General features: G+C 38.2%; 1 protein-coding gene across 11 annotated transcripts in view; it reads left to right on the top strand.

Annotated features, from left to right (window-relative positions):
• Positions 1–25,484, top strand: part of RIF1 (replication timing regulatory factor 1) — a 73,741-nt gene that overhangs the window by 36,522 nt on the left and 11,735 nt on the right. For 10 of the 11 annotated variants that reach the window (XM_066232881.1, XM_066232882.1, XM_066232880.1 and 7 more), the window contains 10 exons: positions 2,003–2,102; positions 6,465–6,726; positions 7,739–7,781; positions 8,890–9,092; positions 9,641–9,740; positions 10,831–10,950; positions 12,338–12,489; positions 13,187–13,267; positions 13,347–13,401; positions 13,734–16,982. In XM_066232881.1, coding sequence (XP_066088978.1) covers positions 2,003–2,102; positions 6,465–6,726; positions 7,739–7,781; positions 8,890–9,092; positions 9,641–9,740; positions 10,831–10,950; positions 12,338–12,489; positions 13,187–13,267; positions 13,347–13,401; positions 13,734–16,982 — 4,365 coding nt within the window. The remainder of the gene's footprint in view (positions 1–2,002; positions 2,103–6,464; positions 6,727–7,738; positions 7,782–8,889; positions 9,093–9,640; positions 9,741–10,830; positions 10,951–12,337; positions 12,490–13,186; positions 13,268–13,346; positions 13,402–13,733; positions 16,983–25,484) is intronic. The other variant, XM_066232890.1, reaches the window with a different exon arrangement.

Raw genomic sequence — 25,484 nt, 5'->3', positions numbered from 1 at the left:
GCTAATGTTAATTAATATTGGTATTTGGGCCTGACCAGGTGGTGGCACAGTGAATAGAGCGTCGGACTAGGACGCAGAAGGACCCAGGTTCGAGACCCTGAGGTCGCCAGCTTGAGCGCGGGCTCATCTGGCTTGAGCCAAAAAAGCTCACCAGCTTGGACCCAAGGTCGCTGACTCGAGCAAGGGGTTACTCGGTCTGCTGAAGGCCCGTGGTCAAGGCACATATGAGAAAGCAATCAGTGAACAACTAAGGAGTCCCAATGAACAACTAAGGAGTCCCAATGAAAAACTGATGATTGATGCTTCTCATCTCTCTCCGTTCCTGTCTGTCTGTCCCTGTCTATCCCTCTCTCTGACTTTCTCTCTGTCCCTGTAAAAAAAATAATAGGCCTGACCTGTGGTGGCGCAGTGGTTAAAGCGTCGACCTGGAAATGCTGAGGTCGCTGGTTCAAAACCCTGGGCTTGTCTGGTCAAGGCATATATGGGAGTTGATGCTTCCTGCTCCTCCCCCTTCTCTCTCTCTCTCTCTCTCTCTCTCTCTCCTCTCCCTCTCTCTCCTTTCTAAAATGAATAAATTTAAAAAACCCTTTAAAAATAATAAATAAAAATTAAAAAAATATATATTGGTATTTGGCATATTTTTTTTTAATTTTTTTTTTATTTATTCATTTTAGAGAGGACAGAGAGAGGGAGAGAGGAGAGAGAGATAGGGGAGGAGCATCAACTCCCATATGTGCCTTGACCAGGCAAGCCCAGGGTTTCAAACCGGCGACCTCAGCATTTCCAGGTCGACGCTTTATCCACTGCGCCACCACAAGTCAGGCTGGCATATGTTTTCTAATCCAGGAAAGAGCCCGTTTTCTGGTTTTGGTAGCAAATTATAGGCATCCTTTACCTTGTCACTGTGAGCAAGAAGGAAACACCCCCCCCCTTTTATTTAAATTTACTGATTTTTAGGGGAAAGAGGGTGGGGACAAGTAGCGGGAAACATTAACTCATAGTAGTTGCTTTCCTTATGTGCCTTGACGGAGCAAGTCCAGGGTTTCAAATTGGCGACTTCAGCATTCCAGGTTGATGCTTTATCCACTGATCCACCATAGGTCAGGCAGGAAACACCTTTTCTATATGAGTATGTAGATTGTCATATGGACCGACCTTCTTATGAGGCTTTCTCAGATTAATTGGTATACTGCCTTACTGCTCCTATTCCTTTATACCCATTGAGGGAGGCTGTCTTTGGGGGACAGACATGTGTAATTAGTCCTGTGAAGTGGACAGATGGAAGGTACTAGAGCATTAAAAGAAGAAGAAAGTCCAGCTGGGATCTTCTCCCTAACCATTTATTTTTTAATAACTCATTGTTTTCACAGAACCCTCACTGCCTTCCATTACTCAGGTTCTGCTAGCAAATCTATTTTTGAGGTATTCTTTGACTCATGGTGCTGGGATTTTCTTTCACTTTTAGTCTTCCCCAAAATCTGTCCCCACATCTATCCTCACCCAGCTCTCGCCTTTAAATATATTTCTAGAAAAATCTCCGGTGCTTTTATGAGTTTATTTCAGTTGGATTGGAGGAGGAGGAAAGGGTTAAGGAAGATTTAGTAACTTTTGATTTTTTTTTTGTTTTGTTTTGTATTTTGGGGGGTTTAATGAGGACATAATTTTTAAGAGGAATTTCTTAAAGAATCTAATTTTGAACTTAGCTCTTTCATGCTCAGTTTATTGGTTTGTATGCTTAATTTTATGGACATTTTAAAGCTGAATTATTTTCTCTGTATGTTGAGAAACAGAAGTATAGTATTTGGCACATAGCAGTTAACTGGAAATACTCATAACCATGTACTTAATATAGCTTATATGGTACAAGGTGTTATTTGTGTTAATATATATTTTATATGGTAATAAAAGTCTTATATGTGTTTTTGTTGATGCTTATTACTATTTTTGAAAACTATGCCAGTAATTGAAAGGTTCTAATATACTTTTAAAAACTCTTTTCTAGAATTTGTTGTTCTTGGATAGGATCATTCATATTATTACTGTAATGGTTGATTGCATTGACTTCTCACCATATAATATTAAATATCAATCCAGAGTTAAATGTAAGTATTTACTTTACCTTTATTTGTTTGCCAAATAATTTTATAAACATGGCTGTGTGTTGTCGTGGCAAATCCTGATGATTTTTTCCTACTCATTTTACCTACTTTTGATGTTATATATATCCTGTCAGTTACTATGCAAGGGGTTCAAAAGTCCTCTCATTCTCTTGTCTCTCTCTCAACACACATGCACACAAAATGCCTTCATTTCGTTTTTTAACTCAGATAAATATCCTGTTTAGACATTGGTTAATACTACAAGTGATTTTACTTCTTTCATCTGGTGCAAGGAACTATCTAGTCAAAAAACTAACGTTTGTTAAAATGTTCTGGGTCGCTTGATTTGAAATAATCATTGAGTTGACATTAAATTAAATAGAAAATGATGACAATTAATTGGTTATGATTTACAGAAAATTTAAAATTATTCTAAAAACTAGTTAAAATTGGACAATTGACAGTAAGTGGTGTTTTTTTGTTTGTTTGTTTATTTGTTTTTAAGTGAAAGGTGGGAGACAGACAGATAGGAAGGGAGAGATGAGAAGCATCAGTTCTCTGTTGCAGCACCTTAGTTGTTCATCGATTGCTTTCTCGTATGTGTCTTGACCAGGGGCCTCAGCCGAGCCAGTGACTGTGAGTGATACGGTTTTTAAAAATACATGCCTTTGTTAATTCTTAATTATATTCTAATAAATTCTGGCCTATTTTAATCTAATTGATTCTTTGAAATTAAATGTTTCCACCAATGAGTACATATATTTAATTTATACTATATAAAAATAACCTTCTAGTAATGTTTGAAGATACTGATTTTTTTTTATAAAGACTAGGAAAATACTTATTTTTCTTTAATAAGGTCGATCATTGATGAATTAGTATAAATATTTCTAGAACATAAAATATTTTTAGAAAATTTTTTTGATGTTTTACTTTTTACTAAATAATAATATAGAGAAATGTTAAGTGCCTGAAGTATATTGCAGGTCAGATCATCCCAGCCCGACTGCCATAGAAACAGTTTATAGATGTACTTAAATTTTTTATCTCAACATCCCATTTGGGTTGAGCAGGACCTAATATGATTACCTCAGTTGTCAGGAAAATATAATTATCTCTAAATACCATAACTGTTAAAAGGTTGTATTACTATTTGGTTATTTTGTAAAGCACTCAAGTTTTGTAAGACCTCCATGATGATCCCTATTTTGACACATTTTTTGTTAGTTCTGAAAGACTAGAATTAAATCTACAATTACAGTTTTTATTTTCACTCTGTCTTGGCAGAGGTGTTGTTGGCTATTTAAATTTATGGAAACTGAGGACAATTTATAAAATCTGCCTACAGAAAATGAGGAAAGAGGAAATCAAATTAGAAATAGTTGGAAGGAAATATTTATGAATATGTTTCAGGATCTGTTGGAGTTTTTGATAACTTATTTTATAATAATTTTTTATAGAAATATTACAGGAATTATACACTGACACCTTATATCCTTTACTTAAACTCCTGAATTAATTAGTTGATTGCAGCCTGACAAGATGGTGGTGCAATGAATGGAGCATCGGCCTGGGATGCTGAGGACCCAGGTCAAAACCCCTAGGTCACCAGCTTGAGCGCGCAGTCTCTGGCTTGAGCAAGGGGTCATTGGCTCACCTGGAGGGCCCTCCCCTTAAGGCACATAGAAAAGAGTAATGAGTGGACAACTAAAGTGCTGCAACACGGTCTGATGCTTCTCATCTCTGTCCCTTCCTGTCTGTCTTTCTCTCTCCCTGTCTCTCTGTCTCTTGATAAATAAAGTAGTTGATTGCAGTTTTTTTTTAATTTTCACACACACACCCCAACATATACATTTTATTCATTCTGAACCTTTGTAAACCATTTTGAAGTAATTGTGGAACAATTCCTGAGTCTATTCGGTTAAGATGGTATCTGCCAGGTTTTCCATTGTAAATTAGAAAATACTTGTAATTAAGAAAATAATAATTTTTGGCAGATGCTTTGAGATATGTAAATAATCCTGTTCCTCAGCAAACGTGCAGCCATGAGTTTATCATTCACTGATGCTTTTTGCTGAAAACTCTGATTTCCAAAGTGAGGGTTTATATTTCCAAGAGAACTATGGTTCTCTTTATTTGAAAATGGTATTTAGGAACTATTAAGATCTGTTCATTGTTCACTGCTACTAAGCTATTTCTGTGTCTGGATCAGGGGTCCCCAAACTACGGCCCGCGGGCCGCATGCCGTTCCCTGAGGCCATTTATCCGGCCCCCACCACACTTCCGGAAGGGGCATCTCACTTTCATTGGTGGTCAGTGAGAGGAGCATAGTTCCCATTGAAATACTGGTCAGTTTGTTGATTTAAACTTACTTGTTGCTTTATTTTAAATATTGTATTTGTTCACATTTTGTTTTTTTACTTTAAAATAATATATGTTGAGTGTGTATAGGGATTTTTTCATAGTTTTTTTGTTTTTGTATTTTTCTGAAGTTGGAAACGGGGAGGCAGCCAGACTGACTCCCGCATGTGCCCGACCGGGATCCACCCGGCATGCCCACCAGGGGGCGATGCTCTGCCCATCTGGGGCATCGCTCTGTTGCAACCAGAGCCATCCTAGCACCTGAGGCAGAGGCCACAGAGCCATCCTCATTACCCGGGCCAACTTTGCTCCAGTGGAGCCTTGGCTGCAGGAGGGGAAGAGAGAGACAGAGAGGAAGGAGAGGGGGAGGGGTGGAGAAGCAGATGGGCGCTTCTCCTGTGTGCCCTGGTCGGGAATCGAACCCGGGAGTCCTGCATGCCAGGCTGACGCTCTACCACTGAGCCAACCGGACAGGGCCTAGTTTTTTTTATAGTTCAGCCCTCCAACGGTCTGAGGGACAGTGAACTGGCCCCCCTGTGTAAAAAGTTTGGGGACCCCTGGTCTGGATCCTCTCAGTAGACAGGTAAAAAAAAAATACATGTTTGTGAACTGCACAGTTATTATTTGTTTTTCTAGATAATACTTTTGGTTACCACCTAGTGTCACGTGGTTTGAGTCTTACTCTCCTGTATTTACCTACCTTCTCTTGTAGTGAGGAACCTGTTACCCGTTACCCTCAATATATTTACTGTTTAATCAGTTTCTTACATGTAACATGTCTCCTGACTCAAGGGCTATCTTCTCAGCCTCAACATCCTGACCAAGAATTTATAGGTAGCTTTTCCAATTTTAATTTCATGTCTGGGAAACTTTCTAGGGAGGATTATTGACTCTTTTAGTAGCAACACATGTTATTCTTTTCACCACATATTTTTTATTAACAAGCACTGAATTGAGATTTTTTTGTTAAACTGAAATGTCTTAGCTTAAAATAATGGACTCGAGGGAAACAAGGATAATTTTGGAATGAGCAGTTTTTTGACTTATAGGTTTGTCACTATAGGTAAGTCTCTCAAGAGTCTAAGAAGCTGTACAAGAAAAGTTGACAGTGCTTTTTTTTTTTTGTATTTTTCTGAAGCTGGAAATGGGGAGAGACAGTCAGACAGACTCCCGCATGCACCCAACCGGGATCCACCCAGCACACCTACCAGGGGCAACGCTCTGCCCACCAGGGGGCGATGCTCTGCCGCCACCAGAGCCACTCTAGTGCCTGGGGCAGAGGCCAAGGAGCCATCCCCAGCGCCCGGAGAGACAGAGAGGAAGGAGGGGGTGGGGGTGGAGAAGCTAATGGGCGCCTCTCCTATATGTCCTGGCCAGGAATTGAACCCAGGTCCCCCGCACGCCAGGCTGATGCTCTACCGCTGAACCAACCAGTCAGGGCCAAGTTGACAGTGCTTTTAAGATACATTTCTTTCTTTAAATATAAGCGCCCTTTTTTTTGTTTTTGTGGGTTTTTTGTTTGTTTTAGAATTTGGATCTCTTACTCAGTATTATTTATGGGTTTAGTACTATAGTTGAGCTAGGAAGTAAAAACTTCTTTTTTTTTTTTAAACTTCTAAGGAAATTTTTGTTTTAAATTTTCTAAACTGACTTAAAATTTAATTTTACAACCTACCATGATCTAGTACTTTTTTACAAATTAGTTGTTGAAATTCTGAGACTAAAATAAAAATTTGAAGCACATTTTATAATCCCTTAGAGAAAAAAGATTTATTTTTTCTGGAATTCTTATTCTAGATCTGTGAACATTTCATTTTATCTGTAATTTTGTTTTAAAGATAATGCTGTATTATAATATTCAATTGTATATATACCATTTTAAGATTTGTAGGTCTAATTTATTACAGAAGTAAGTATATTAGATGTGTCTGTCATTTGTGTTATATATAAAGATAGTGACACTTTAAAGTACTTGAGTTTTTAATAAATTTAATTTTATCTTAGCACTGAAGCGAACATCAGGGTGGTCCAAAAAGAAGGAGCCCCTAGGAAAGTTGGCTTCTCTGTTTAAACTTATTGTGAGAGTCATCGATTCTTTCCACACTCTGAGCCTCAAGGAAGTCCATTCTGATACTCTCCTCACTGTCGGCAACTCAGTCACCAGCATTCTTTCCAATGTACTTGGACATATATCTTTGCCTTCTATGATCCGAAAAATATTTGCAACTTTATCAAGACCTCTGGCATTATTTTACAAAAACTCAAAGTAAGTATTTGGGCTTAATAGCTTTGAAGTATATGTATGTAATTTAGATCTAGGTGTGAAACTTAATTTTCTCTCGCCTTGGTTACAATTTAGTGGAGAGGATAATCCAACCCCCTTTTCACTTTAGTGCATATCTGTTTAGATTCGTTAATACAAACAAGCATGCCTGTTAAATGTATGATGTCAAATTATATTTGACATGCTACCTTGCAATTAAGTATATGGTGCGCACTGAATATATTGTATGCATCTATCTTGCTTGGATCTTAACATCTAAGAATCTCATTGTTAATGTCTGCATAGGGTTTCATGAAACTTTTTACTCATGTTCCTGTTGGTGGACATATTTTTTTTAGCCTTTTCCCTCTTAACTAACAACGTTAGACTTGAATATATTGGTACATAAATCATTTCTGCAGAACAAGGTCCTAGAAGTGAAATTATTGGTTCAAAGGGATAGGCTTATTTAAATTTCTTAATTATTTCCCAAAGTTTGTATTAATTTAAATGTAGTTGAAACAAGTAAATAATGCCTTAAAAAACCTGAAAAATTGTAAATAAAATACTTTTTAAAAAGCAGTTGCAAGGATTCATCAGTGTTCTTTATAGCAAGCTTGTGTGGTTCAATCAAAATTTAACCTATATTTTAAAACTTAAATTCACAGAAAGTTTTAGGAACAGACTTTATAAAGTACAAAATAGAATTTTGTATCAACATTTTGGAAATTTTTTTTATAATTCTTAAGCTTCATTAGAAATCATACCTTTTAAAAGTATAGAAACAAATAACTGGTATTAATACTTTGGGGTTTATTCCAGGTGTTTGTCTTATGATTCATTTTTTAAAGATAGGTGTGTATCATGTTGACAGTTTGATTCTTTTTTATTAAAGTCTTGGGGCACCTCTTTTATAACTATGCGTGCATGTATGATTTTTATGTCTGCATTATAATACTTTTAGGTTTAACTTTCTATAATGATATTGCATATTTTTGTTTTGTTTTTTTCACAGGCTTAATGAAATTCCTAAAGTATATAGTTGTATGAGCAACAAGGTAAAAATTAAGTTATCCATAAATACACTTTTATGATAAAATATGTGTTTAAATAATTGTCTTCCTTAAATATAATTTTGCTGATTTTTGAAAGGGTTATTATACTTCAGCTTTAATAACATGACAAAAACAATCAAAGGATAGTTTGTTTAAATGTTTTAGTTACAGAGTTTGCAGATGAGGAACCTGGGCCTGCCAGAATCAGGGCTCTCTGGGCTTCTTTCCTGGTTCTGATCCAAGTGCTTTATATTGGCCTTCAAACTTTCGCCTGCACCAGAATTACCTGGAGGGCTTATTAAAACACAAATTCTAGGCTAGATCCTGGAGTTGCTTGGAGCCTGGTAATTTGCATTTCTGACAAGTTTATAGATTATGGTGATGCTGCTGGTCTGAGGCCCATGCTTTGAGAATCCCTGGTTTTTTCCCTCTGGACCACTTTCTCTTGGTGCTGGTTCTCAGCAAAGCTTTACTTTTTTTCGAAGAAGGATAGAATAATATTGTTTTAAATTCATGTATCTCAGGCACTCCCATCTTATCTTTATATGGGTTCTTGGTTTCACTGTTTTTATGTATAACTGTATGTACACTATTAATCTATTATAATTGCTGCAAAAACCTTTTTTTCTCAAAGGAAAATCTTGAAATATGGTTATAATATTAATAAAGTAAACTTAGGTGTCAGCTTATAAAGAGGAGTATATATGTATTTAAGATGATGAATGGGAGGGAGGTTTTGATTAAAATTTTTTTTACTTTTATTTTTTAATTTTTTTTCATTGATTTGAGGTGACAGGGTAGGGTGAGAGAAAGAGAAGCATCAGCTTGTTCTGCTTAGTTCCATTTAGTTTTGTACTCATTGGTTGCTTCAGGTACATGATCTGACTAGGGATAGAACCCATAACCACACTGCACCAGGACAACAACACTTTATCCATTGAGCCACTTGGCCAAGCCTAGATGGGATCTTGTGAAAAGCCATTTACATTTTAAAAATTGAAATAGACACATGCTCTGTGAGTTTTTAAATTTAATATGGGTCGTGCTTCTCCCCCCCCCCCTACAAAGTAATTTTTCCAAGTATTTCCCTAATAAACTTTTTTTCCCCTAGTTAGAAAAGCTACTAGGAGAAATTATTGCTTGTCTACACTTCACCTATACTGGAACTTACGACAGTGAACTTCTCGAAGAGATTGCACCATTATTATGCGTCATATTTTTGCATAAGAATAAGCAGATTCGAAAACAGAGTGCTCAGTTTTGGAATGCCACTTTTGCTAAAGGGACGACGTTGATTTATCCTGAAGAGTTAAAGTACGCTGACCACTATACTTTTATATAGTTGTTTTATTGTGATCATGTAAATTCTTTTTGTTTTTAGCATAAATTTTTCTTATGAGTTAATGCAGAGGATTCTTAAGTTGAAATATGTGGACTATGTGTAATTATTAAACATTTTTTTACCCTTTTGTTTTAATTTTAGAATAGTAACCTATTCGTTTTAGAAGCATAAAAGGCAATTTGAAATTAATCTTAACAAAAGAAACCCAGAGGGCAGGAAATGGTTATTCAGTCAAGGTAATATGCACATGAGTCTGCCTTTGTTTGAAATTTTCCACAATAAAAATTTGGAAAGTTTGAAAAGTTTTTTTAAAAAGAAAATTTGGAAACTAAAGAATTTAGGAAAAAAATTTATTGTCAGTAATTCCTCCCAGTTTTGTATACATAGAGTAAGAAATAGTCTTTAAGGTATATGTATTTTGTCACTTTAAAATTATAATTAAAGAGTTCTTGTAATATTGTCAGTACTCATCAATATTATTTGACTCAAGGTGTATATATATTTATGTACTCTTTTAAAGACCAATACTAAGACAAGCCAAACAAAAATTTCTCCTTCTGTTGCCTGGTTTGGAAAATGTTGAAATTGTGGAGGAATCCAGTGGACTATATTCAGAAGCAGTAAGTTTGTTTTGTTTTTTACTTTTGAATAATGTTCAGTTAGGATTTTTAGTAATGTGATTTTTAGTGATAAGTTAAATACAACTTGAATAGAGATGTTTCATAATATAGGATATTTTTGGTAGAGTCAATTGTCTGGCTTGAAATTTGTGAATTAAAGGCAGTAAATTTCACCATAGATTCTTATGTAAATAATCTCTAATGCTTGTTCACTAATCTCTTGAATTAGTGAACTTCATATGTACTGTTTGGAAAGGCTATATTTATTAAAATACATCGTTAAATGTTCCTTTAGATAAACTAGGCGTAATAGTTACTTGTCTACATCTAAGCAAGAGCTCGTTTTCATTCTCTCATTTTTTTCCATAAGTAATTTCTACTGTCAGAAAAACACATCTTTGCTATTACATCACCCATTTGGACTAAAGTTACTTTACCTAATGATACTTGATTACTCTCTGAAGGTCAAGGAGTAAAGGCAAGGATAATGTTTTTCCCATGAGGTAGAAAAAACATCCTTAAGACAATTTCATCCTTAGATGACATTTTCCTTTAATAACAAGATGACATTTTCCTTTAATAACAATATAATCTACCTGGTTTTTTTGTTTGTTTGTATGTATGTATTGGCTTTGGTTTTTGGCTAAAATAAAAATATTATTTAGATTTGTTGAGACTTGTTTGTTGTAGTTTGGCCTGAAAAACCCACATAGTCAATAGGGAAGAACTTGATATTTAGTATTTTCTAATACCCTTGCTTTATTGTTTTGTGGCTTTGACTTTGCTTTTAGAGCTATTTCCAGTAATGGGAGGGGTATTTGAGTCGAGCAGTTTGATTTATTTTTGTAATATTTATGTAGTATATCTTTTTAGAGTTCATAAAATTAAATAGTACAAAACAGCTATTGTGTGTGTTGGAGATAACCAAATCTTGTTGCTGTTATTGAATTAAATGGTACCTTTCTTTTCTTTGACTTTATTTTATTAGAAATTTGAAATAAATGTTCATAACACTGGAATATTTAAAACGTGAAAAGGAATAATAAAGTAGAACAGTTGCACTTAATGAAATTGTTTTGTCATAAAACAGACAGAAAATTCACAATTGAATATGAAGATAAGTGGCATGGAAAGAAAATCAAGTGGAAAAAGAGAGTCTCTTTTGGCACAATCGAAGGGCACAAAAGAAAGTATGAAAGCACCAGCTAAAGTATGTTTTTCCAAAGTTTATTTCCTAGAACTTATAAAATTAGAGTATTTGGAAGCTTGAAAACACACAACTTCTAATTGGAAGGAAAAGCTGTTAAAGACCAAACAAAAGATGGGATTGCAGGAGAAAATGAGGTTGATCGAGAAAAGACTATATTAGGATGGCATGGTAATCTAGAAACATTGGAGATAATTCCTTCCTAGTAAAGTTAGATCTGCATGCTACTTAGCATCCATTAAGGAGAAGCTCCCAGAGATGGAATAATACTAGATATGAATAGCTGTAACAGAGTTAGTGTAAGAGGAGAAAATTTTAGAATTTGTTGAATAAAAACAAATACTAGGGTTAAGAATTTATTTTAACTTCAATTCTAAAACTAAATATCTTGTCATCTAACCAATTTTTGATAGTAATTCTCTTTTATGATCTCTTAAGGGATATCTTGGAATCTTGAGATCATGGCCCTGGCAAAATAAAAGAAAAATGTTATTTTTCAAGGACATTCCAATATAGCCTTGCAGCTGTAGTGCAGTAGAATGAAAATAACAGTCATGCTGAATATTTGTAAAAATAACATTATAATACCAAAATATTGATATGTAGCACATAGTATTTTGATAACTGAACCTTGACTAGTTCATGTTTCACCTTGACAGCCACAGATATACTTTTCTCCTGTTAAACAACTTTATTTCTATGTGGCCTGAAAAACATATTTTCCCTTGTTTTGTTGGTAGGCGCACACTTACCTACTTTTAAAAGAGGAATAATAATTTTTATTTTCTGAACATTAGAAGTGCAGTAAAAGGGAGGGACATTGTACTAATTGTTATTTACCAGGAATATTGTATGGGTTTGAACTTAAAACCTTTCAACTCTTCAGAGTGTGTTAGGAGAGAGATTTACTGACATATTGGAAAAATAATTTGGTAACTGAAGTGTACATGTATTTACTTATTTTTTGTTTGTTTGTTTTGTATTTTTCCGAAGCTGGAAACGGGGAGAGACAGACAGACTCTGTCGCGACTAGAGCCACTCTAGCGGAGGGGCAGAGCATCGCCCCCTAGTGGGCGTGCCGGGTGGATCCCGGTCGGGCGCATGCAGGAGTCTGTCTGACTGCCTCCCTGTTTCCAGCTTTGAAAAAATACAAAAGAAAAAAGTTTCTTTTTCTAATTTTAGAGAGGTTTTTTTCCTGATTTTAGAGACATGAGAGAGAGAAAGGTGAGGGTTGAAAGGGAAGTATTAAGTTGTAGTAGTTGCTTCTCATCTGTGCCTTGGCCAAGTAAGCCCAGGATTTTGAACAGGTGACCTCAGCATTCCAGGTTGATGCTTTATCCACTTTGCCACCACAGGTCAGGCATACATTTACTTTTTTAACAATTTGCAGTTGAAACTAGAATCTTCATCTCCCAAGACAAAGAGTGAAGTGCCTTTGGAAGAAGAAAAGTCTACTGACTTCGTGTTTATATCTCCGGAAGGAAAAGAAGGAAAGGAAAGAATACTGACTGACCATCAGAAAGAAGTACTCAAAACAAAAAGGTTTGTAGTCCTTTTATCTTTTTGTATTTTTCCAAAGTTAGAAGTGGGGAAGCAGACAGACTCTTGCATGCACCCGGCATGCCCATCAGGGGGCGATGCTCTGCCCATCTGGAGCATTTCTCTGTTGTAGCCAGAGCCATTCTAGCGCCTGAGGCAGAGGCCATGGAGCCATCCTCAGCACCTGGGCCAACTTTTGCTCTGATGGAGCCTTGGCTGCAGGAGGGGAAGAGAGAGAGAGAAAGGAAGGAGAGGGGGAAGGGTGGAGAAGCAGATGGGCACTTCTGTGTGCCCTGGCCAGGAATCAAACCTGAGACTTTTACACTCCGGGCCGATGCTCTACCACTGAGCCAGCTGACCAGAGCCTGTAGTTCTTTTATCTTGAATTGGGTATTTGTAATCATGCTTAGATTTCATGCAGCAAGCTAAGATACCAGCATGTATAATATATTGTACTTTAAGGCTATTAAGATAAATTGTACATAAACTACATTTCAAATTGTATAAAGCTCCCTAGTAATTGCACCAGTTGTTTCTAAACTGAATTCCTTTATTGAATTAGTGTTGGAGAGGAGGGTACAGGTGATTTTATGGAAAATAAGAATCTAAGCGTTGATTGTATATTGTTCTTAGAACTAGATTGTAGGTTTTAATTTCTAATTATCAGAATATCAGATTTTGAACTTAAATCTTTTTTCAGGTGTGATATCCCTGCCATGTATAATAATCTGGATGTTTCACAAGATGCATTTTTTTCTCAGTATAGCCAGGAAGAGTCTATGTAAGTATGGAAGACGCTGAAGTAATTGGTTTTTAAAGTTTTAATTAAAACTATTCTAATTTGTATTTATTTATTTCAGGGAAATTTCTTGTTTAGCTGAAAAATCAAAGGAAGATTCCAAGATGCTGTTTAAGGTATATTTGATATTTCATATTTTGGGGTTTTCACATCCTTCTTCCTTTATGGGGCCTCTTGCATTCATTTTAAGATTTGCTATTTAATCTCTTAACTCCCACTAGCAAATGTGAACAGAATTGTACTTATTGTGTAGGTGTGTGGATGTTGGTGTGTTTAAATGTATTTGGTTTAAGAAAAAAATTAGTGAGCCCTACCACTACCTTTGGAATATTTACAAAACATTGAAAGTTGGTGATGGCATTTTGAATTACTAAGGTTTTACACTGAAATTTCCCTAGAAAGTCAATTATTTGCTGGTTAATCTATGTATATGTACATTTCTGTGCAGGAGAAACAAATGAAGAGAGACCCTGTCATTACTCAAGATGTCACAGAAAACTGTGGTGTGGAAGAACATCTTGAAAAGACTTCTTTTTCAAATAATGAGTGTGATTTTCCTGAGGAAACCAGTCTGGGAGTACCGAATGGTAATAACGATGCCAGAAAAAAAGCTTTAATTTCATCAAAGAAAATGTCATCTCACTGTGAATCTAGACCAGAAAACACTTCTGGTGTCAGCAATAGCTCAGTTTCCAACACCACTATTTCTGCAACACCCCCACAGCCTACAAGTCGAAGGCAAACCTTTATTACTTTGGAGAAGTTTGGTTCAGAAAATAGACCTTTTAGTCCATCCCCCTTGAATAATATGTTGTCAGCTGTTACAGTGAAAAATAACCAGGAAGGCATGACTAATACAGATGTTCCACCAAAAGCAAGGAAAAGAGAAGTAGTTCTTTCAAAATCTGACTCTGAAAACATAGTTTATGGAAGTAAGCGAACAGGCCTGAGGTCAAATACTGCTGAGCAAATAGGGAATAAAAGGTCTAAGTTCTTAATGAGATCTTATCAAGAGAAAAATGCTCAGGAGTCTATTGATGGCATGGTAGCCTTAGAAAATAACTCAGCTGGTTTGCTTAGTCAAACAGAATGTGTGTTAGATAATCAAGCTCATCTCTTGGAATCTGCACTAGAACATGAGGACACAATGCTTAAACCAACAACAGAAAGTGCTATGTTAGAACACAGTACTGTGGAGGAGGAAACCTCATTAGGAAGTAATCTGGAGTCTAAAGAAAATACACCCCCAGCCATGATTCCTGAAGATCAAATGGTAAATGAGGATAGTCGTGTTCAGATAACTCCAAATCAGAAAACCCTTAGACGATCATTAAGGCGACGTTCAGAAATAACAGAGCCTACCATTGATAGCCAAGATAAAGAAAATAATCATCAAAAAAAGGAAAGACGTAACGAAGAAGAAAAGACTCTTCAGAAGGGTCCGTTGCATGTAAAAGATGATATGCTGCCTAAGCAAGAGCTGATTTTTGAACAAACTGTAGAGGAAGTTTTAACTGAGAAAAGTACATTACATGAAAAGACTTTCGGGGAAACCAGCACTGATGCTGAAATTGACAAAGATAGAAGAAAGCCAGACCTTGAGAATATTAAATCTGAAGGAGATGCTGCTCAAGACATTGCAGATAAGTCCTCTGAGAAACCAGTAAGGGGACGAACACGATATCAAACCAGAAAAGCATCCCAGGGTTTACTTTCCAGCATTGAAAACTCTGAATCTGATAATTCTGAGGCAAAGGAAGAAAGTTCTAGAAAGAAGAGATCTGGAAAATGGAAAAACAAAAACAGTGAGGGTGTTGACATTGAAGATCTAGAAGAGAAAATGGAAAAACAGGAATATATAAGAGTTGAAAATCAGACACATGATGATAAAGCAAATTCTGAAGTGGACATAAATATAAAAGCTCAAATTTGTGAAAAAACTGATGAAAGTAATACTGGAGCTCTTCAAGATTCTACACTGCCTTCAGATTTATTGCAAGTTTCTGATGCACCGAATACTTACGAAGGAAAAAGTAAAACCAACAAATGTATAGAACATTCTCTTAAAAATTCTGTATCAGAATTAAATCTGAGAACTAGAAATACCAATAAGAGATTACATAAGCGAGAGTCCATAGAGAATAACAGTGTGAAAGAAAGCCCAAAAACAGGGACATCAGACATTTCTTTGCTTTCTGAAAAATCTTTTCAGGCACCTGAATGCCAACACAAAAGAAGTAGGAGGGTAAGGAGATATAAAGGTTGTGATTGCTGTAGGGAAAAATCAGAGCCTTCAGAAAAGTCATTCCTTGGGTTAATGAATACAGGAAATTACGATGTAAAGATCAGTAAAATGGAAAAGACAGATGTGCAGACACCTGTAACTATATCAGAGACTTCTAATGCTAATCTGTACTCTGGGGGTAAACTTCTAGATGAGCATCATAGTGTGAATTTTCATTTGGGTCTCAAGGAGCACAGTGATACTATTCATGATTCAATAATTGTACCCGAAACTGAGTTGAAAGAAAACTATATTCAAGATTCTCTTCCTTCTGAAATAGTAAATTTTACAGAAGAAACTTGTGATACAGATTCTAAGGAAGCATTACCTGTTGAAAACCAAGAGACGTCCAATAAGATAAGTACAGCTGTTGGCCCATGTTTAGGTGATGACGGAGATACTTCACTGCAATGTTCTGCTTTGGAAACCAAAGAAGGAAAGCCAGAGGCTATCGTGACAAAGGAAGTAAGTGCAGAGAACATAGTTAATGTTTTAAAAGCAGATGTGTGTAAAGTAAAAGCAGAATTTAATCTAGAAGTAGAAGCTATGGAATTGGATGTAGAACATGGTAAATCTGAAGCTAGTGTCTCTGAACAAAAGAATGCCAAAACTGATAATTTTGAGGAAGAGGCAACAGAGGAAAACAGTAAAAGGGATGAATCTGAATCAGATGCAGCTGAAATACTGAATACTGAAGAAGCAGTAAGCGAGCAATTTGATTCAGCTCTTCATCCCGATAATACCACACTTATAAAAGTAAGAGCTCAGGTACATGTTTCTGACCAAACAGCAATTGGGGAACTAGATGGGGGAAATGATGAATCTGATCCAGGCATATCTGAAGCAGTGCATGTTGAAATGGAAAATTGTGAAGAAAGAGTGCTTGGTGAGGTGAAGACTGAACCTAACCGTATCTATGAAGCAGTGGATGGGGACTTGACTACCAATGCACCAAATCCTGTAGAAGCTAAGACCAACAGATTGAAGACAGAAATGGACAAGTTTGTTTCTCACTCACTGGAGAAGACCACTGAAGAAGAAAATGTTGATTCTAATAAAACTGAAACAAACATTGTACTTAATAAACCTGAAGAACCAGAATTAGATGCCAGTCAAATGAAAGTGGAAAATGATGGTGAAATTTTACAGGAAGTTCCCCATTCAGAGAAAATGAAGGAAACACCACAATCTCTGACATCTGAAAGAACTATCTCTGAACTAATAACAGGAGACAATAATACATCTCCTCAAAAGTTAAGCGAATTTGATTCTTTACTTTTTTCGGGAACTAACAGTCCTAGTGGCATGCAGACACGCTGTTTTTGGTCTCCTTTGGCTTCTCCATCCAGCAGCATTTTAAAGAGGGGACTAAAGAGACCCCAAGAAGATGAGATCTCATCGCCTGTTCACAAGGTAGGGGGTTTGAGGCTGAATATGACCCATGCTTAATTGGAATATTTTGGCCACATGGTGACAGCTGGTGAATGACAGAATATTAGACTTAAATAGCCACTCATTTGGAATATTTCCTGTTGCCAGGGAAAGGGGCAGGTGGAAGAAAGATGTGAGAAAAGGAGACAAGCCCTTAGATATTTTGTTATTTCAGGACACTAAAGATCTTTATACAATTGTGAGCATTGTTCATACCCTAATATATGGAGACACATTTAAAATCTGGTGAAGTGGCCTTTGTTAGCCCTTGTGTGTACTAGGACATTATGCTTGCAGTTTCAACAACATTTAAGTGGAACTTTATTTCCAGGCCTTGCCTAATTAAAAAATCTTAGTTGTGTCTTTCATCAGTTTCTAGATATGAATTCACTTATAATTATTTTTCCATCTTCAGTAAAGTATAACTCCTTTAGTTTATACACATGGAATATTTATTCTAAGTCTGTTTTACTTCCTGGCCCTAAAATTTGTTGAATTAATTTTAAAAGGCAAGTTACATGTTATAAGATAGATCTACTTTATTAACAAAGTGGGCTTTTCTTAATTTTTATTTTAATCTTAAAACTAATTTTTTCTGATTGTATGATTTTTAGACTTGTTCCGCTTAGTTGTGTATTCATTGGTTGCTTCCTGTATTTGCCTGACCAAGGATCAAACCTGCAACCATGATGTTTCAGGATGACACTCTAAAGAACTAAGCTAACTGGCCAGGTCCATTTCTCAATTTTAAAATAAAGCCTATCTTTTTTTAGGGTGACTTAACTTTATTACATTAATTTTTAATTATAGTTGCCATACAGTATTGTTTCCAGATGTATACCCCTGTGATTAGGCATTACATAACAAGTGGTCATTGTAGACCCATCTAAGACCATACACAGTTACTAGAATGTTAATGGACTATAATTCCTACACTGTACCAATTTGTACTACTGCTACTTCCTCTTCCTCCTCCCCTTTTTTAGTGAGACAGAGAGGGACAGACAGGAAAGAGATGAGAAGCATCAATTCTTCGTTATGTCACCTTTGTTGTTCATTGATTGCTTTTTCACTTGCCTTTACGGGGAGGCTACAGCAGAGCCAGCGACTTTGGGCTCAAATCAGCAACGAGGTCATGTCTGTGATCCAGCACTCAAACTAGATGATCCTGTGGTCAAGCCAGCGACCTTGGGGTTTCGAACCTGGGTCCTCTGTGTACCCGCCTAATCAGGCCAATTTGTACTTCTTAATCTCCACCTTTTTCACCAAACCCTTCAAGCCCCTGTCTATGTTTTTTTATGCTTTTGAAGCTCTGAGTTTGTCTACTGTTCGCCTATGTTCATTGAGCATCTTTATCACCAGAGTTTTGAACTCTGCATCTAGTAGATTTTTTGTCTCCATTTTGTTTAGTTCTTTTTCTGAGTTTTGTTCTGTAGAGTCCTTTGGCACAGCTTCCCTGTTAACCCAAGCTAGGCAGTCTGGGTGCATGCCTCTCCCCCCCCCCCCACTATACACACCCTCCCCCTCCCCTCACATGTGAGCTATATACACCCTCCTGTTACAGTTGAGCCTTGATTGTTGGCAGTCAACAGGGTAGGGATTTACCCCCCAGACTGAAGTAAGATAGTATATGTACGCTTTAAGTGGAACTGCCTGGGATTATAGCAACCCTCCATCTCACTCAGCCACAGTTCTCTCTGAGTTTTACAGTCAAGTTATGAGATTTCTTGGCACCGGAACCCTGGCCTGGGGTGTCTAGTGTGGGGCTGGGGCCCCTTTATCCTTGGAGGGGACCTCCATAGCCCAAGGTCTCCCTCCTGAGTTTTATCAGCCACACATGAATGTTCGTCCAGCCTGTTCACTGTCTCTGCCCTCCTGCCAGTCATGATGTGGCTTTATTAAAAAAAAAATTTTTTCCTTTAATTGGTTTTAGAGAGAGGAGAGAGAGAGAAGCATCAGCTTGTAGTTACTTCTTGCATGTGCCTTGACCAGGCAAGCCCAGGGTTTTGAACCAGTAACCTCAGCATTCCAGGTCGACACTTGATCCACTGCGCCAACACAGGTCAGGCTGATGTGGCTTCTTTATATTCTTAGTTGTAGGACAATGGTTCAACTAGATTTCAAGTGGTTCTGAGTGACAGCTTTTCTGCAGTTCAGTTTTTTAATTTATTATGTTGACATGCTTTCAAGTGTCCCACTAAATATAACACAGTTTAGTTTTTTAAGTCAAACCTTTTCTTCTTCTTTTTTTATTCATATTTTTAGAGAGAGAGGAGAGAGAGAGGGAGAAAGGTGGGGAGGAGCCGGAAGCATCAACTCCCATTTACAGTGTATTCGTAAAGTCATGGTGCACTTTTGACCGGTCACAGGAAAGCAACAAAAGATGATAGAGCCTGGCCAGGCAGTGGCGCAGTGGATGGAGCGTTGGACTGGGATGCAGAGGACCCGGGTTCGAGACCCCGAGGTCTCCAGCTGGAGTGCAGGCTCATCTGGTTTGAGGAAAAGCCCACCAGCTTGAACCCAAGCTCGCTGGCTCCAGCAAGGGGTTACTCGGTCTGCTGAAGGCCTGTGGTCAAGGCACATATGAGAAAGCAATCAATGAACAACTAAGGTGTTGCAACGCGCAATGAAAAACTAATGATCGATGCTTCTCATCTCTCTCTGTTCCTGTCTGTCTGTCCCTGTCTATCCCTCTCTCTGACTCACTCTCTGTCTCTGTAAAAAATAAATTTAAAAAAAAAAAAAAATAAAAAAAAAAAAAGATGATAGAAATGTGAAATCTGCACCAAATAAAAGGAAAACCCTCCCAGTTTCTGTAGGATAATGTGGCAGCATGTGTGCATGCGCAGATGATGATGTAACACCATGTATACAGCAGAGCAGCCCACGGCCATGCCAGTTGAGATGTGGATGGTACAGAGGAAAGTTCAGTGTGTTCTGTGGCTCGCTAAATTCGAATCCGTGACCAAAGTGCAACGTGAATATCGGTACATTTATAACAAAGCGCCACCACATAGGAATAACATTACTCGGTGGGATAAGCAGTTGAAGGAAACCGGCAGTTTGGTGGAGAAACCCTGTTCTGGTAGGCCATCAGTCAGTGACGAGTCTGTAGAGGCTCTACGGGATAGCTACCTAAGGAGCCCTAAAAAATTTGTGCATGAGTCCACATCGAACTGCACTGAATAGGTATGAAACTGGGAGAGTTTTCCTTTTATTTGGTGCAGATTTCACATTTCTATCATCTTTTGTTGCTTTCCTGTGACGGGTCAAAAGTGCATCATGACTTTACAGACACACTGTATATGTTCCTTGACCAGGCAAGCCTGGGGCTTCGAACCGGCAACCTCAGTGTTTCCAGGTCAATGCTTTATCTGCTGCACCACCACAGGTCAGGCAGTTTTATTTTTGATATGGTTATGGGAGGATGAGTCACATTGACTTCCACTGCCATCTTAAATTGAGCCTACCATTTACAGTAGGTGTGTTCATACATACAAATGTGTATATGTATATAGATATGATGATTTTGTTCTTAGCAAGCACAGTGTGAAGACTTCCCCAGGATGCATTGTAAATTCTTTTTTGTTTTGTTTTTTTTTGCATTTTTCCGAAGCTGGAAACAGGGAGAGACAGTCAGACAGACTCCTGCATGCGCCGGACCAGGATCCAACCGGCACGCCCACCAGGGGCCACACTGCCCACCAGGGGGCGATGCTCTGCGGCGACCAGAGCCACTCTAGCGCCTGGGGCAGAGGCCAAGGAGCCATCCCCAGCGCCCGGGCCATCTTTGCTCCAATGGAGCCTTGGCTGCGGGAGGGGAAGAGAGAGACAGAGAGGAAGGAGGGGGGGGTGGAGAAGCAAATGGGCACTTCTCCTATGTGCCCTGGCCGGGAATCGAACCCGGGTCCCCCGCACGCCAGGCCGACGCTCTACCGCTGAGCCAACCGACCAGGGCGCATTGTAAATTCTTAAACTGAAAATTCAGAGATTAGTCCTTGTAAAGATACCTTTTTTGAGGGGTTTTTTTGTTTGTTTTTGCTTTTTGGTTTTTTGCTTTTGTTTTGAGGCTCTTACTATTTAAGTATCTTAAGTTTTAATTAAATAGGGCATAGAAGTTCTTGAAAAGTTTATGAAGATGGCAGTGCATTGAGATTTATGTCTGTCTTCAGTATACTTTATTTTTATTACCCATCTATACCTTCCCCAGGCTTGGCCTTCTTGCCTTCCTGTTGTTTCTATGAACTACTTAGCATTCTTTTTTTATTCACATTAAACTTTAAAAAAAAATTTTTTTTCATCCACTCCCTTTGCTAACCATCTGCTTATTCTCTGTAACAGTTGATCTTTGTTTGGTTTTGCTAATTTATTTATTTTAAAGGTTTTATCTATTGATTTTAGAGAGAGGGAGAGATGGGAAGGGAATAGCCGTAAGCATCAACTTATAGTTGCTTCTGGCGTGCGCCTTGACTGAGCAAGTATGGGGCCTTTGAACCACTGACCTCAGCATTCCAGGTTGACATATTCACCAATTATGCCACCACAGGTCAAGCTTGTTTTGTTCTTTAGATAACATATAAGTTATATAAGTTAAATCATGTGATAGTTGTTTTTCTCTTCTGACTTCACTTAGCATAATACCTTCAATATCCATCCATGTTGTTGCAAGTGGCAAGATTTTATCCTGGTTTTTTTTTGTTTTGTTTTTTGATTGCTGAGTATCATTTCATTTTATATATATGCTGCATCGTTATCCATTCAGCTGTCGATAGGCATCTAGTGTTGGCTGAAAGGTAGAAACCATGGACCAAACTGAAAACATGAAGCTAGTGTGTGTTCAAAGAGGAAAATTTAAAGAAAGAATAGCAAGCAAATTAACTGTAACCTTACGGGGGGGGGGGGTGAAGGTTCTATTTCGAGCCTTTCTCCCTCCTTTGGGCCTGCACTGGTCTCCAGATGGCTGCTGAGTAGCCATTTTATCTATCGTTGGCTGGCTATCCAGAGGTGGAATTGCAGGGTCATGTGGTAGTTTTGTTTTAATTTTTAGAGAACTCTCCATACTGTTATCCATAGTGGCTGCACCAATTTATAGCCCCACCAACAGGTTTATGAAGGTCCCCTTTTCTTCACTTCCCCTTATAGCCACCACCCAGCACTTACTACAGTTGTCCCTCACCATATCACAGTTCACTTCGCTATCTCACTGTATCGCAGATATTTAAACTATGTTGGTCAAATAACTGTAAAATAGGATTTTTATGTTTTCTCGCTTATAGTTTGCATTGGGGGCTGGGCAGCGCCAGGTATATGTGGTCTGAAATTGCAAATTGCCTTCCTTCTTGGGAAGGGCCATTGTTTTCTAATGTTTGCTGGAGGAGAAATATTCATGCCAGAAAGTTTTGAAAAGTAGAGAGAGAAGGATAGGAGGGAGAAAGAAGCCATGTTGGCAGAGAAAGGAGAACGTGTGCAGATGGGGAACGAGATGTAAGTAAGGGGCTTTTGTGAACTCCACCAAGATTGGTGGGCCCTGTGATTCTAGGAAGAATCAGAGAATATTCTGGTTGTGGAACCGGAGAATGAGTCAGTGGCTTTGGGAGCCCTGAGTGAAAGGGAAGTGTTTTCCCTGTGTGTTTGCTCGTCAACCAGTGTGAGACTTTTTCTTTCTTTATTTACAGAGTCAGAGAGAGGGATAGATAGGGACAGAGAGACAGGAACGGACAGAGATGAGAAGCATCAATCATCAGTTTTTCATTGTAACACTTTAGTTGTTCATTGATTGCTTTCTCATATGTGCCTTGACCGAGGGCCTTCAGCAAACCCAGCAACCCCTTGCTAGAGCCAGCGACCTTGGGTCCAAGCTGATGAGCTTTGCTCAAACCAGATTAGCCCGTGCTCAAACTGACGACCTCAGGGTCTTGAACCCAAGTCCTTGGCAGCCCAGTCTGATGCTCTATCCACTGCGCCACTGGCCTGGTCAGGCATTGTGAGAGACTTGAATAAAGGAATGGCCCACCATTTTATGGCTCCACTGTTTCTTTACCAATTGCCCAAATCCCAGTGGGAACCTGCATGGGCATGGCCATGACAGCGGCTGCAACTACTGGCCCTACAGTATATGTCTAATTTTGTGTTGCAGATTTTTCACTATATCACAGGATTTTGCAGTATATAGGTGTTTTTATATATTTATTATTTTAATTGTGGGAAAGGTTAATAACAGTGTGAGAAAAGTTTATAAAAGTGGGGAGGACCTGACTTGTGGTGGCGCAATGGATATAGCATCAACCTGGAACGCTGAGGTTGCCAGTTCAAAACCCTGCACTTGCCTGGTCAAGGCACATTTGGGACTTGATGCTTCCTGTTCCTTTTCTCTTTCTCTCTCTCTCTCTCTCTCTCTCTCTCTCTCTCTCTCTCCCTCCCTCCCTCCCTCCCTCCCTCCCCCCCTTCTCCCCCTCCTCTCTCTAAAATGAATAAATAAAATAGTTTTAAAAAAATAATGAAAGTGTGGGTAGAGTTTATAAAGCCTTAAAATATATATAAATAAATAAATATAAGGTCGCTACTTCGCGGATTTCCGCCTATTGTGGGGGTGGGGGTCCTGGAACCTAACCCCCCTCCCTCGTGATAGACCAGGGACCACTATATTTGTTTATTTTTTGTGGTAGTCATTCTGACAAGTGTAAGGTGGTACCTCATTGTGGTTTTTTGGGGGTTTTTTTTGCCTTTTTCTGAAGCTAGAAACCGGAGAGACAGTCAGACTTCCCGCATGCGCCCTATCAGGATCCACCCGGCATGCCCACCAGAGCCACTCTAGCACCTGGGGCAGAGGCCAAGGAGCCATCCCCAGCGCCCGGGCCATCTTTGCTCCAATGGAGCCTTGGCTGCGGGAGGGGAAGAGAGAGACAGAGGAAAGAGAGGGGGAGGGGTGGAGAAGCAAATGGGCGCTTCTCCTGTGTGCCCTGGCCGGGAATCGAACCCAGACTTCTACATGCCAGGCCGATGCTCTACCACTGAGCCAACCGGCCAGGGCCTCATTGTGGTTTTGATTTACATTTCTCTGGTGATTAGTGATGTTCAGTGTTTGTTTTTTTGGTGTTACTTTATACGATGAGATGAGTTCCTTTATATATTTTGTATATAGACTCCCTTATCAAATGTGTCATTTGCAAATATCTTCTCCCATTCGGTAGGTTGTCTTTTCATTTTGTTAGTGGTTTCTCACTGCAGAAACTTTTAACATAGTCCTATATCAGTTTTGCTAAGATGGATGTAAGAGTTTATTACCTGTGGTGTTTCCTAGGCGTTTTTGGTTTAAGTTTTAGGTCTTTAATCCATTTTGAGTTTATTTTTGTATGTGGTGTAAGGAAGTGGTCCAATATCATTTTTTGCATGTGCCTGTCGTTTTCCCAGTAGCACTTAATGAAAACTGTCTTTACCCTACTGTAGAGGTTCCACAACCCCCTGCAATAGGCAAAAATCTGTTAGTAGTTAACTTATGTTTATTATTTATATTTATTTAAGGCTTTATAAATCTGCCCCACACTCTTATAAACCTTCCCACACTTATTTTGCTTATTTTACTGCAAAATTATTAAAATAATAAATATATAAAAATACCTATATACTGCAAAATCCTGTGACAGCGAAAAATCTTCAATACAAAATTAGATATATACAACATACTAAAAATCACTTTATAGTGAGACCGTGAAAAGTGAACCGTGATACGGCCAGAGACAACTATATGTCCTTTGTTTTAGATTAATTGACCATATAAGGAGGATCTGTTTCTGGATTTTTAGTATGCTTTAGATTGTTCTGCCAATTAATTACGTTTTGTTTGATAGAATTTCATATTTCACTTTTATTTAGGCAACAGTATAACATTGTAGTTTGCTATCGTAGATACATACAGAATCTGCCCACGTTTTGGGGATCAAGACTAGGAAACATGCATATATAACAAAATGTAAATGTTCTTTTGCATATTTATATCAAGTAGAGTGAACATTGTAAGAGTTTAGAAGAAACTGAAATGACTTCAAGCTGGAGATAAGAAACAAAAATTGCCTGACCGGGCAGTGGCGCAGTGGATAGAGTATCAGACTGGGATGCATAGGACCCAGGTTCGAGACCCCGAGGTCGCCAGCTTGAGCACGGGCTCATCTGGTTTGAGCAAAAATTCTCCAGCTTGGACCCAAGGTCACTGGCTCAAGCAAGGGGTTACTCTGTCTGCTGAAGGCCCATGGTCAAGGCATATATGAGAAAGCAATCAATGAACAACTAAGGTGTCGCAATGCACAACAAAAAACTAATGATTGATGCTTCTCATCTCTTCGTTCCTGTCTGTCTGTCCCTGTCTATCTCTCACTCTGACTCTCTCTCTGTCTCTGTAAAAAAAATTAAATTAAAATTAAAAACAAAAAAAGAAACAAAAATTTCCACCCAGGATCATTGACATTCCAAGGTTACTGGCTAACCTTG

Source organism: Saccopteryx bilineata, chromosome 5 (genome assembly GCF_036850765.1).
Source record: "Saccopteryx bilineata isolate mSacBil1 chromosome 5, mSacBil1_pri_phased_curated, whole genome shotgun sequence".
Taxonomy (NCBI): Eukaryota; Metazoa; Chordata; class Mammalia; order Chiroptera; family Emballonuridae; genus Saccopteryx; species Saccopteryx bilineata.
The sequence above is the reverse complement of the archived record's forward strand: the minus strand, read 5'-3'. Positions and strand labels throughout refer to the sequence as shown.